A 12,470-nucleotide genomic window follows, 5' to 3' on the forward strand; every position below is an offset into this window, starting at 1 on the left:
TTCTTTGGTATTACTGCAATTTCAGTATACTACTGATACAGCTATTGGTAGAAGGTCTACAGAGTTCTTTCCATTTGTCAAACTAAAATTAATACTGTTTTTACAATAATACTAAATATCTTTAAATGTATTCCTCATGCATGATCACCTTAGGAGTGGCTGTCTGGTAGCAAAGAGGAAAAAAAGTAGTAACACTTAAACTAATCCAGGTAATAAAACATGAGGTAATCTCAAGTAATTTTCTTATAGGTATATTGATCAGGTTTAGTCAAACTTCTCCTTTCTTAACCTTCAGACTTGGGGTCAACTAATTTAAACATTTCAGTGTTACAAACTTTTAAGAACATCCTATTTAAAAACATTTGGAAAAGCAAAAATTTCTCTTTAAAATTTCTGAAATGGCAGAGAGGTATCCTAGCAGAGTCATGAAAACTACCTTAAGTAAAACTCAAGAATACATAAATCTTCATTTACTCAGTCAATAAACACCTACAGTGCCCATCGCATGTCAGGCATTATGATATGCTGACTTTCTTCTTTCTCTATGTTTAGTGGCAGATACAGAACTATTCTGATCACTATGGTGAGGGATAAGAAGACTTGAAATTTTTTTAAAAGGAAAGAAAAGAATATGATTTTATTAATATCTTACAGTTTCCAATATTAATTTACTTTAAATTAAATGTTTTAATTACACTATTTCTAAAAATTGATAAACTTAATAAATTATGCTCCATAATACTAGTCTAAGCTATTTTATTTTCTTAAAGTAACTGAATCAAGGAAGAACTAACTATTCATTGGAACATAAAGAGATATCCTGATCCAGCAGGAGATAACCTACTTTTTGATTGGCCATTCTAGATTAGTACGTGCCTTGAACCCCATTCATATTTAATTAGTACGTATCCCTTAGAAATTTAAGAAACATAACTCAGAAAATACTGTAATTTATAGCCAAAATTAAAGAACATTTGTCAATGGGAAGAGTTCCTTATGAATGCACCTTATTAAAAGATGATGTTTAAAGTATTTTCATAGAAAGAGTTCATTGCTGAAAGACATGGTGAATCCTGAAGCTTTAAAAATGAAAAGAAATAACCAAAATTTAAGACTAGCAATAGAATCTTATTGCATGTATTAATAAAATGTTTACTGATTTCTAAATGCTTAGAGTATAAATGTTAATTGTGCTTGGCTCTCATATAATTTTGTTAACTTTTCCTGGATTAGTCCACCATGGTGGGGCAGAGATTCTCCTATAAACACCATAAAGGCGTTTATCAAATTTAAATCTCTTGACCTTTAAAAAAAAAAAAAAGACAATAAAATAACCAAGTCAAAGAAGGATTAAAATTTATTATGCATAATGTGGTTTAACCGTAAACCTGTATGGAAGATTTCTTTCAACTCTAACAGTCTATGAAAAACTTGTTTTGTGGAATTCATATATTATTAGCTACATTTCATACAGTATTATCAATATAGAATATTTTTATACCTTGATATTCTGGGCATCGACATTAGCTCCAGCTTCCAGAAGAAGACTAATGACTGTGGTATTCCCTGCTAGTACTGCCCAATGCAGAGCAGTGTTTTTGTGATACTTGTCACCAAGGTTAACTGAAACATTGAATGTTAAAAGCAATCTAGTTGGATCCACACTGAAAAGGAAAAAAAAAAAACAACAAACAAACAAACAACAACAACCCTAATTTCAATTATAGAAATCATTACAGATACTAAACTGATTATGGTTACAGTAATATTCCATTTTGGAATACTTCTAGCCTACTTAACTTTAAAATCAATGAGACAATATTCTAACATGAAGTATTAAATATGTACGATATGAAGTAATATATTAACAGTTTCAGGGGATAAGCTACTTAGTCCTGATATTTTCTATTTTTGACCTAGAAATGGATGTCATTAATACAATTAAAGAATTAAAATTTTTTAAAATTTAAATTTGGAGTCTTCCAAAAGCGATCTAAGACAACTTAATAATTAATACATTAAACTTGTCAATACGTAAGTCACATCAAAAAATGCATTACTTTTTTAAAAAATATAACAACTTCCATTCTTAGAAATTGTTAAAAGAGAAATAGATTAAGGACGCTTTAATCACTGAGGCAGAGATAACAGAGATACCAAAACATCCAAAGAGGTAATTTCTATATACTATATAGTCATAATAAAAATTGTAAATATTGGTGAGTATAATATTAACTGCTTTTTCCTCTCTCTTACTTATGCTGAAAAGGCCTGAATAAGATTTTTATAGTTGTTACATACCTATGTGTTCTATATGCTGCCCACATTAAAGGTGTCATTCCATTCTGATCCATCATATCTACATCCTGATAAAGTAAAAAGAAAAAAGTCAGACAATAAAATTTTAAGTTCCTAACCAAATTCGCTTGGAAAAATCTAATCTACACATAATAGGAGAAGCTTATATAATACTACTTGATCAAGGATAATGTATAAAACCTTCTCTTTCTTAACTTTAAAATAAAACTCTTGCCACTGTATACTCCAGTTAACATTTATCATGCTTTACAGTCTTCCCTTTTAAGACGTTTTAATCAGCCCTTCAATGTTTTACATTTATATAAGTGATTGACGTTTCTGAAAAACTTGTTTATACTTATTCATGATAAGACAGAATAACAAAACTGTTTATTCCTAGGCATTTCAAAACAAAAAAAAATAAAAAGAACTGGCATTTTAATATACTCAAAGTTTTTATTTTTTTGTGTTTTATTGTTACACATGTACATTTTTAGAGTTAAATGATTTGCAGTTTGCGGGGAAAAAGCAACACATTAAAGTAATCCCCTACGTTACTTCCCCCCATTTTCACCATTTTTTGGCTCATTATTTTGGTATTTACCTCTGTATCTTTAAAGAAGCTGTCTGAATTGCTACTTCTTGATTTTTCAGTTTCAGGCATTATTTTGAGACTCCCTGATATAAAAAATTTGAATTTTTCTCTTTCCTCTCTCCTACATCACAAACACGCGCCTTTCCTATTCTCTCCTATCAAGAGATCTATTGTAATTCTGGTTACATAAATATTTAATATTTGCTATGCATTATTACAAATATGTATAAATACTATTCCCAGTCAAATCATGTAATAAATTATTATTATTCTACTCAGTTTTTTGCTTTCCCTAACACCATCTTTTCCCCACTTTTGCTTAGTTTTTAGCAAATTATAATTAAAATTTCTACCTATTAAACCAAAACTCTTTCCTAGTTATCTAACTCTCCTAGTGCAAGACTTTCTTATGTATGAGGAGTATCAGTTTCACTGCTTTGAAACTACCTTTCCCAACTCACTCCATTATGAACTGATTATCCTCTATGCTTGAAACATCTATCTCATTAACCTCGAGTACTTTGAAAATAAAAATTATCTCAAATCCATCTTCGTATTCTTAGTGCCCAGCAGAGTACATGATCAAAAACCATTTGTTAAAGGAAAAGACATGCTTGCCTGTCTATACTCTTCTAGGCTTGGCTTTAGAATAAGATAGACATGGTTTTGACTTTCTAGCTCCACCACATAATTGTTATGAAACTGTAGGCTAAATTACTTTAACTCTTAGTCTTAACTTCCTCATTAAAAAATGTGAATACAAATAACTTCCTAAGACTTCTGTGAAGATTAAATAATATGTGCAAAGCATCCACTCAATAGCCAAGAACATAATGTATATTTGAAAAATATTAAGTTTCTTCTTCTTCCCTACACCATCTCCCATTCCTGAATTACATTAAGCAAGCAGTCTAATCCAAGTTGTCTTACCTAATTTACCAATCAGTGGAGAGAGGAGAGAGTTATGGTAAGTACACTGTAAAACACTGTCTATCTCTATGCAGCAGTTCTCTGTGAGCCAATGTTAGCAATGGGAATATGTCTCAAATGTGAACATTATCCAAGCATACTGAAGCGGAAAAAGGCTGAGAACCACTGCATTATATAACTAAGGCATTTCCTTAGATGTCACTAGTTTTAGCCGCTCGTCATGCATACTGTAATAGAATGTTATGTGTTATGCATTACAAATCCATTTCTGGATTGACTTTAATAGTGTTATTAGGAATATCTTCTGCAACCTCACTCAACATTTCCAATATGCAAGTTCATTTTTTAAAATAATCCCGTGACTTAAGAAAAATGTTTTCTGAAGAAACAACAAACTTCCTTATTTCTTATATGAGAAGTAAGTATTATGACTTCTTTTACTTTGAATTGCCATAGTTTTAAGAAAGCTCAACCAAATTTCAGGTCTAATTAAAGCAAGCATGTAAAGTCTTAGGTCTAAGTTTCTTCTTCTTCTTAGTTGTCTTTTCATATCCTTTTTTAAAAATGATAGTATTAAAAATATCAATAAATTAAAAAATGTAAAATCATGGCACATCTCTAGAGTACTAAAAGAAAAATGAAATTCAACCTTTTCTCTCTTTGGGTTGGGATTTAAAACTTGGTACTTCTTTTTCAAGTTCAGCATGGATGTATGGGTATTCTCTATTAGGAAGAATTAACAAGCCCAGACCAAAAGCTTATGGGAATTCCATGATCAACAGGGCTCCATAACTTAGCATTTTCCCCTTTTTCTCCTGAAAATCATCCAAAAGAATTGGTAGTGAGCACTGAATATATTTAACAATATAACTAAAACAAAACAATTGTGAAGACTAGAATGATAAAACTGAATGGAAATGTTATATACCCTAACAATGTAAAACTGATATAATTAACAAAAAAATGCGAAATGGAAAAAGGTTGAAATGAAAGTATGCTGAGAGCCTCCATCTGTAATAGCCATGAATCAAAGAAAATTATTGTCTCAAGCTGAATAATCAAGTAATAGAAATGTAGTAAAAATTTATCAGAACATAGTTAACATTAACAAAAACAGTATTATTGATTAAAGTCAGTCAAAGAGAAAGGGAAGAATAAATTGAAATATGATAATTTATTACTGCTTATAAATTAGGAACTATGTAATCAGAACTAATAAAATTTGAGCAACCATCTGACTGAAGTAAGAGAGAAAGATAACTGTGTGACTAACTGAAGAAAGAATACACCAGTAGAAGGAAGAGCAAGCAAGCCTTCAGACAACAGCATGTCAGAGTTGCTGAAAAAACAGCAAAAGAACTACTGAGGTTAAAGCAGAATGATGACCAGGAGATGGCAGATTGTGTTTTACAATATATTAGTGTATACATGTTGAGTATCCTTTATCTAAAATGCTTGAGACCAGAAGTGTTTGAATATGTGGTTTTTTTCAGATGATGGAATATTTGCATGGTAAGATCTTGGGAATGGGACCAAAGTCTAAACGTGAAAATCATTCCTTTCATATACACTTTATACACACAGCCTGAAGGCGATTTTATTCAATATTTTAAATAATTTTGTACATAAAACAAAGTTGGTGTACAATGAACCATCAAAAAGCAAAGGTGTCAGGAGTAGAATTTTCCACTTGTGGCATCATGTTGGCATTCAAAACATTTTGGATTTCGGAGCATTCCGGATTTTCAGATTACAGATGCTTCATCTGTACATGGAATAAAATCTCGGAAAATATATACCAAATTATTAAAGGAAGTAACCTCAGTTAGGCAGATGGCCAAGGGGAGAGGTGAGATTTCATCTTCTAAGTCATATTCTTCTATTATGTTTAAATATTTCACATAAACATGTATTATCTTTATGTGTAGAAACAAATTTTACTCATGGAAAACTACTTCTCAGACATTTATCATCATCATCATCATCATGTATTTTTTGAACCAAAAGCACTGAGACAGGCAGAAATCTTGCCCTTTGAGAATTTTACAGCCTATATACTATACTAGAGGTTTAAAAGATTAGTGAAATCATCCAAACTCCAAAATCAATGAGCTAAAAAAAAAAGACCATGAAGACTCAAAAACTTACACCACCTCTTTTTCCCAGTTAAAAACTGAAAGGAAAAAAAGTGAATGGGTAGTGTAAATTTATATCTGCAATATGGAAGGCCACTGAAGACACTGTGATGTGCTACAGCACAATTTATTTACTGCTTCAACCTTTGTTCTAGAAAAACTGCAGAACAAGAATAATCACCTATAGCAGTTGCTCTCCAGAGATGGCCCCCACATAAACCTGGCCTCTTGGTATTCACACCCTTGTGTTGTCCCTTCCCACCGTGATTATAGCCTGGTTAACTCACTTTAACTGATAGAATGGAGAAGAAATGTTGTGTCAGTTCAAGACCTAAGACTTAAAAAGGCAGAACAGCTTCTACTTTTGTTCTTTTAGGAGCTCTGAGCCAATATGTAAGAAGTCTAGTTCTCCTAGAGAAAAAAGACCATGGAAAGACCACATGGACTAGTATGGAAAAGCAGAAGTTCTGACACTATGTGGAGAAAGAAAGAGGCCTAGCTGCCCCAGCCTCCCAGTTAAGCACAGTTTGTAGCTATTCCTATCAAGGCACAAGATATGTGAGCCAATCTTCCAGCTCAGTCAAGACCCCAGATGACTGCACCCACGAGCCATTTCACCAGCCAAGGAGAAAAACCATCTAGCCAAGCCCACAAAAGTATGAAATGTAATAATTGGTTGGTATTGTTCTCAAGCCATTAGACTTTGGGGTAGTTTTTAAACACATAATAGATAATAATCTCCCACACCTTCCAGCAATTAATCAGTCTATGCCTCTTTTCCTAAACTATAATGCATAACACAACTGCCATTGCTGAGACTACCAAATACTGTACAGCCTTAATTAAGCAAAACAGTATTCAAATTCTAAATCCACATAGAATTTTAAATCAAAATAACAATAAATATATGTTGATAGCAACAAATTAAATACATCTATCTTAGTTATTCTTGTGATGAGATCCTTACTTATAAAACTAATGTTCAAATATAACCAGAAAAAAACACATCAAAGAAAAACTGGGTGACATTACTTTTAACAAAGTACATTTATTACAAAAACATGATATATAAACTGGTAACATTTAATGTGATTATGGTCACTGAGCATTCAAGAAAAATCTGGAACAATCACTTAAAATATGATGTTTTTCTGACAAGAAGTGGCATTATCTTATACAACAGAAACTGATCTTAAAGAATGTGTCCTTCTCAAGAGATATTTAATATGGAAAATAACCAATAAATATGTTCAAAAAAGTTTAGATGGATTCAGAAGATACATTCAAAAAAATAAAGGAAAAAATAAATACTTAAATTTTCTCTCTTAATTTTTGAGCTTTATTTCCCTTACTCTTGGAAATAAAAAACTCAATCATTATCTGGTTCATGATTTTCATGCTGACTTTTATGTTAGGTGCATTAAATATCCCCATATCAAACTAACTATATTTATGTTCTTCATCCACCAGAAAGTACTATTTAAATATCACCATGTTGTTACACATGCAACACCAATAATATTAGGTATTTAAACTATGAAGAACATCTGATTAAAATCCACACTACTGAGACTTTTTTTTACCTGTCCTTTTGCTATGAGATAAGCAACAATTGAGGTATGTCCAAACTGAGCAGCCAGATGAATACAGCTACATCCTTCCCCATCAATTAATGAAGGATCTGCACCATATTTCATTAGTTGTACAACCATGGACAGATGGCCTTGTCTAAAACACAAAAGAATAAACACTTAGATAGATAAAGTTATTTCAAACAGGATCCTCTGGAAAGAGCTTGTTTAAATAAGGTAATGGTGAGAAGGTTACATATGTATTTTTTAAAGTTATTTTAAAATAGATACATGTCAAAACACATTTAGGATTTTTTGGTTCTTAAAAGTCTTAACTGGATTAACAGCCTGAAAATGTATGGAGGTACTCATAACTTATTTAAATATATAGTAAATAATTACTATCTTCTGTTATCTCCATTCTAATATTATCTTAATCGTCCCAAGAAATGAGCTAATTCTTTCATCGTAAATATATGTAGGCTGCAAAAATACTACATTTAGAAATCCAAAGTTAACCCAATCTTATAACTAACTGAATTAATATCAGCATAGCCAGGGAAACTTTGGACAATAAGCTTTTGCTTCTTTACGGGTAATATTTCACAATAAAACATTAGCATATTAATGATATTAACCAATGGCATAATAAGCTCTCCCATTCATTTTACTGTATCATTTTTTTAAAGTTGTTTATTTGAATACTCATAAAGAAAGCAAAGGAAAAAAAAAATCCAGAAGCAAATTAAACCTTGTAGCCCAGTGCAATGGAGTTGAATTCAGGTCTCCTCCAAGTTGATCCACAATAGCACCTTTCGAAATATAGTATCTATAAGACAAAATTTATAATAATTTAAATAACTTTCATTTTCAACAAATTATGTGAAAAAATAAGTAAATACATATTTTCCATTTCAGATCTCACGCTAGTTTGAACCTCTGAAAATAAATCTTTTACGATTGTTTAAAAAACATATTTAGCGTAATTTTTTAATCAAATGAATCATTTTCTTTTGTTCTAGAATAATGAAGAAAAGAAAAATAATTTTAAGTTACGAAAAAAGAATACAAGTGCCAAAAAAAATCATGTAAGAAAGAAGGTAGTCAAAGAACCACAAAGAGCTAAATAGCGGCATATAGAATCCTGAAATTAGAATAGTTGTAGAATATAGGCAAGACATGGTCTACCTTGGGTAGCTCACCTTTTTAAGCCTTACTTTCCTTAAGATTACTGTAGATTAAATCAAGTAATATACATATAACATAAAGGTTCTTTATTATGTCTTATTTCTTATACCTTTAAAGTCATGTTGCTTTAAAAAGAAATAACAAATTTAATATTAGCTTAGTAAGCTTAATATTAACATTATACTTTTTTTTGAGAGAGAAAGGGAGAGAGAGAGAGAGAGCGTGCGCGTGAGCATCTCACTATGTTGCCCAGACAGGTCTCTAACTCCTGGACTCAAATGACCCTCCTACCTTGGCCTCCCAAAGTGCTGGGATTACAGGAGTTAGCGACTGCACCCTGCAGTCATAACATCTTGATAACTTCTGAAGTGAACAAGATCTAGCTGTTAATTACAATGCTTTCTTTGTGAATAATGCAGTAAATCCTGAATGTAAATGATTCTAAGGCATATGACATCGAATACTTGACATATGTATTCTCTTAAACTGTTCTAAGTGATTATTGCTCTAGATCACTAATGGATTTATTCTTAATGTGCATAGCTTTAAACCTGTGATTATTCATGCTTACATGCTTAATTCAGAAATTTGTGGCTGCAAATAAGTATTTGTTAAATTGGTGCTTTTAAAGCATTATGCAATGAAGGGCCCAATTCCACTCTTTCATGCAAAATGGTTCAAACTAACCTAACAAAATATTTCCAGAATAGTAAACTATTACTAACTCAAACATTTATTTTTTCCTGAATCAGTTTCTAAGATACTTGGTAAACATTATACAATGCTGAAAATGTTCTCTGAGAATGTACAGGCTAGACCCCAAAGAGAAGCAATTTCATTCCCTGTTCTATAGTCAATCGTTCCTGAGATTCATTTTTACTGACATGTGGCACAATTTAAATAATCACTAGGTCTATGTCAATGAGCAATTTCCAAACTGATTCTAAAGTACAACTTTTTTTTTTCTCACAAGGAGAGGGAACTTTTCTGTATACTAAAAAAAAAAGAATAATTTCTATTACCTTTTCATTGTAAACTTCACAGTACTGTATTTTTATAACATGTTATTTCTTATAGTTATAAGACCCTAGCTCAAAACTACAAAATTTCTGAGATTGCACAACTCTTAATTTTAATCTTGAGCCTCCTTGTTCAATATATTGTTAAGAAGGTTATTATCAAACAATGTTCTGGCAGGTACTAATGATCCTAGGTTTTCAGAAGAGACTATCAATGAACAACTAATACCAACAAATATTTGAAAGATAAAAACCAAATAGCTAAAGCTCAAACATCTCTAGGGCAGACACTGATGAAAAGTAAGCTAGAATATTACAAAAACTGAATAGGCAAAAGAATTAGACACAATTGTCGCCTCCAAAGAAAGTAGTAAGTACCTGGGCTATAAACAGAAACAATGTGGTTGAAAGTCAATATAAATACGTTGCACAAAAACAATGTGTTTTCTAGCACTTATTCCCACTGAAAGTGAGTACCTAGCATCACAAATAAGTGTTTTACTGACATGGAAACAATCATGCAGCTGACAATGCTAGAACATTTTCTTTGTACACCATAATGTTAAATCTTAAGATGTTGCTACTCAAATTTTTAATAGAATTGTAGTTAAAATTCAAACTCTTAAAGTTCAGATTCATTCTTGTGTCCCTAAACATTATATGATGGCAATTTCTGATTTCAGTGTCAGTCCCATGTTGATTTTAACATACAACCATTCAGCATTTGCCAAGAGGTATGTTTAGTACACCTTCACCATCAAAGTTTGAGACTCAGGAATTAAATTAGAGAACAGTAAGACATCAAACTGAAAATGTAGCAATTCAGTGAAAGTGTACGTGGTGAATAAAAACCCCAGGCTCCTTTCTTTACTCAGGTGGTTAGCTAGCAGCCAGACAAGTAGACAGCCCTTCCCAGAGAGAGATTAGAAGACTCTTCTCAAAGAGAAACCAAACAGCCCAGAACCGAAAAGCTCCAGAAACTGGTATCTGGGGGATTCCTACTGTAGACCTCTCTAAGTCTCATGACTTCCAACCAACTTTGTTATGTCTCGGTCCTAAATGTGAATGGTCAAATATAACCAGGTAATTGAGGAAAATTTCAAACATATAAGGAGACCAAAATAAACAAAAGAAGCCTAAACTTAACAGACTAAAATGTAAAGAAAACTTTTTAAAAATCAGTTAATATCTTCTAAGAGAATATATCCATGATATAAGAACACGGATATTATGGAAAAATGAAAGAGATTCAGAAAGAATGCTTGAAAATTAAAAATGTGGTAGATAAAACTAGAAAGTCAATAGTAGAATTAGAAGATACATTAAGAAAATCTCCCCAAAGGTACATGGCTTTATAGGCAGCTAAAAGGTAGTTGGAAAAATTGGAAGGAAATGAGACAATCAATCTGGTTCATTCGTCTGAAAAACAGTAGTTCCTAAAAGAAAGAACAGAGAAAAAAATGAAGGCAAGGCACTTTTGAAGGAAAGTACAAGAATAATCCCTGAACTACTAGGCAAGTTTCCAGATTAAAAGTGGCCAATGAATGCTCAATGTCTAAGAACTGAATTTAGAAAAAAAAAAAAAAAATCAATGCACAGTAAACTTTCACAAAGTCAGGAATAAAGAAAAAAAATTAGCCAGGCACAGTGGCTCACGCTTGTAATCCCAGCAATTTGGAGAGCCAAGACAGACAGATCATTTGAGGTCAGGAGTTTGAGACCAGTCTGGCCAACATGGTGAAACCCTGTCTGTACTAAAAATACAAAAATTAGCTGAGCGTAGTGGTGGGCACCCGTAGTCCCAGCTACTCAGGAGGAGGCTGAGGCAGGAGAATCGCTTGAACCTGGGAGGCAGGGGTTGCAGTGAGCCGAGATCATGCCACTGCACTCCAGCCTGGGCAACAGAGCGAGACTCTGTCTCTAAAGAAAAAAGAAAAAAAAAATCTTAAGTGTTCCCAAGAAAGAAAAATAAACCACACACAGTGTGTTCTCAGAAAATTATAAGCTCCATATTTTCCAATAAGTCCTATATTCTTTAATAAAGCCTTGACTTGGAATCAAACTGAAATCAGATACAATTATTATTAACTGCTATTAATTATGAGCCTTAACTGCTAAAGACAGGGGCCTGAGCTAATCATTTCTATTTATTGTATTAGAGTAAAAGCTGAGAAATTATTAAAGACTTTCATTTGAAAAGACTAAGAATAGGCCGGGCATGGTGGGTCACACCTGTAATCCCAGCACTTTGGGAGGCCAAGGCTGGTGGATCACAAGGTCAGAAGTTCGAGACCAGCCTGGCCAAGATGTTGAAACCCCAACTCTACTGAAAAAAAATACAAAAATTAGCTGGGCGTGGTGGCATGTGCCTGTAATCCCAGCTACTCAGGAGGCTGAAGCAGTAGAATCACTTGAACTTGGGAGGCGGAGGTTGCAGTGAGCCCAGATCGCGCCATTGCACTCCAGCCTGGGTGACGGAGTGAGACTCTGTCTCAAAAAAAAAAAAAAAAAAAAGTAAAGACTAAGAATATAAACTTAATCCAGGCTAGAGTGAAGGTCTTCTCCCTTCTAAATTATGATAACTTTGTATTTTCCCATTATAAAAGTGAACCAATTACTCTGCTTGCAGTAAGTTCCCTGAGCACATCATGATGTAACATAACCGTTAGGAAAGACACTTCACGTTATTTTAGGAAAGTAACTTATTATCATATGCCTGAAGATATAATATACA

The 12,470-nt window shown here is 32.6% G+C and overlaps 1 protein-coding gene across 2 annotated transcripts in view; it reads right to left on the reverse strand.

Annotated features, from left to right (window-relative positions):
- The window catches only part of ZDHHC17 (zDHHC palmitoyltransferase 17), a 92,765-nt gene that overhangs the window by 35,669 nt on the left and 44,626 nt on the right, over positions 1–12,470 (reverse strand). For both annotated transcript variants that reach the window (XM_074402530.1, XM_074402529.1), the window contains 4 exons: positions 8,281–8,358; positions 7,542–7,686; positions 2,302–2,366; positions 1,502–1,664 (listed from right to left, as the gene is read on the reverse strand). In XM_074402530.1, the coding sequence (XP_074258631.1) occupies positions 1,502–1,664; positions 2,302–2,366; positions 7,542–7,686; positions 8,281–8,358 (451 nt within the window). The remainder of the gene's footprint in view (positions 1–1,501; positions 1,665–2,301; positions 2,367–7,541; positions 7,687–8,280; positions 8,359–12,470) is intronic.

This window comes from Saimiri boliviensis, chromosome 7, assembly GCF_048565385.1.
Source record: "Saimiri boliviensis isolate mSaiBol1 chromosome 7, mSaiBol1.pri, whole genome shotgun sequence".
Classification (NCBI taxonomy): Eukaryota; Metazoa; Chordata; class Mammalia; order Primates; family Cebidae; genus Saimiri; species Saimiri boliviensis.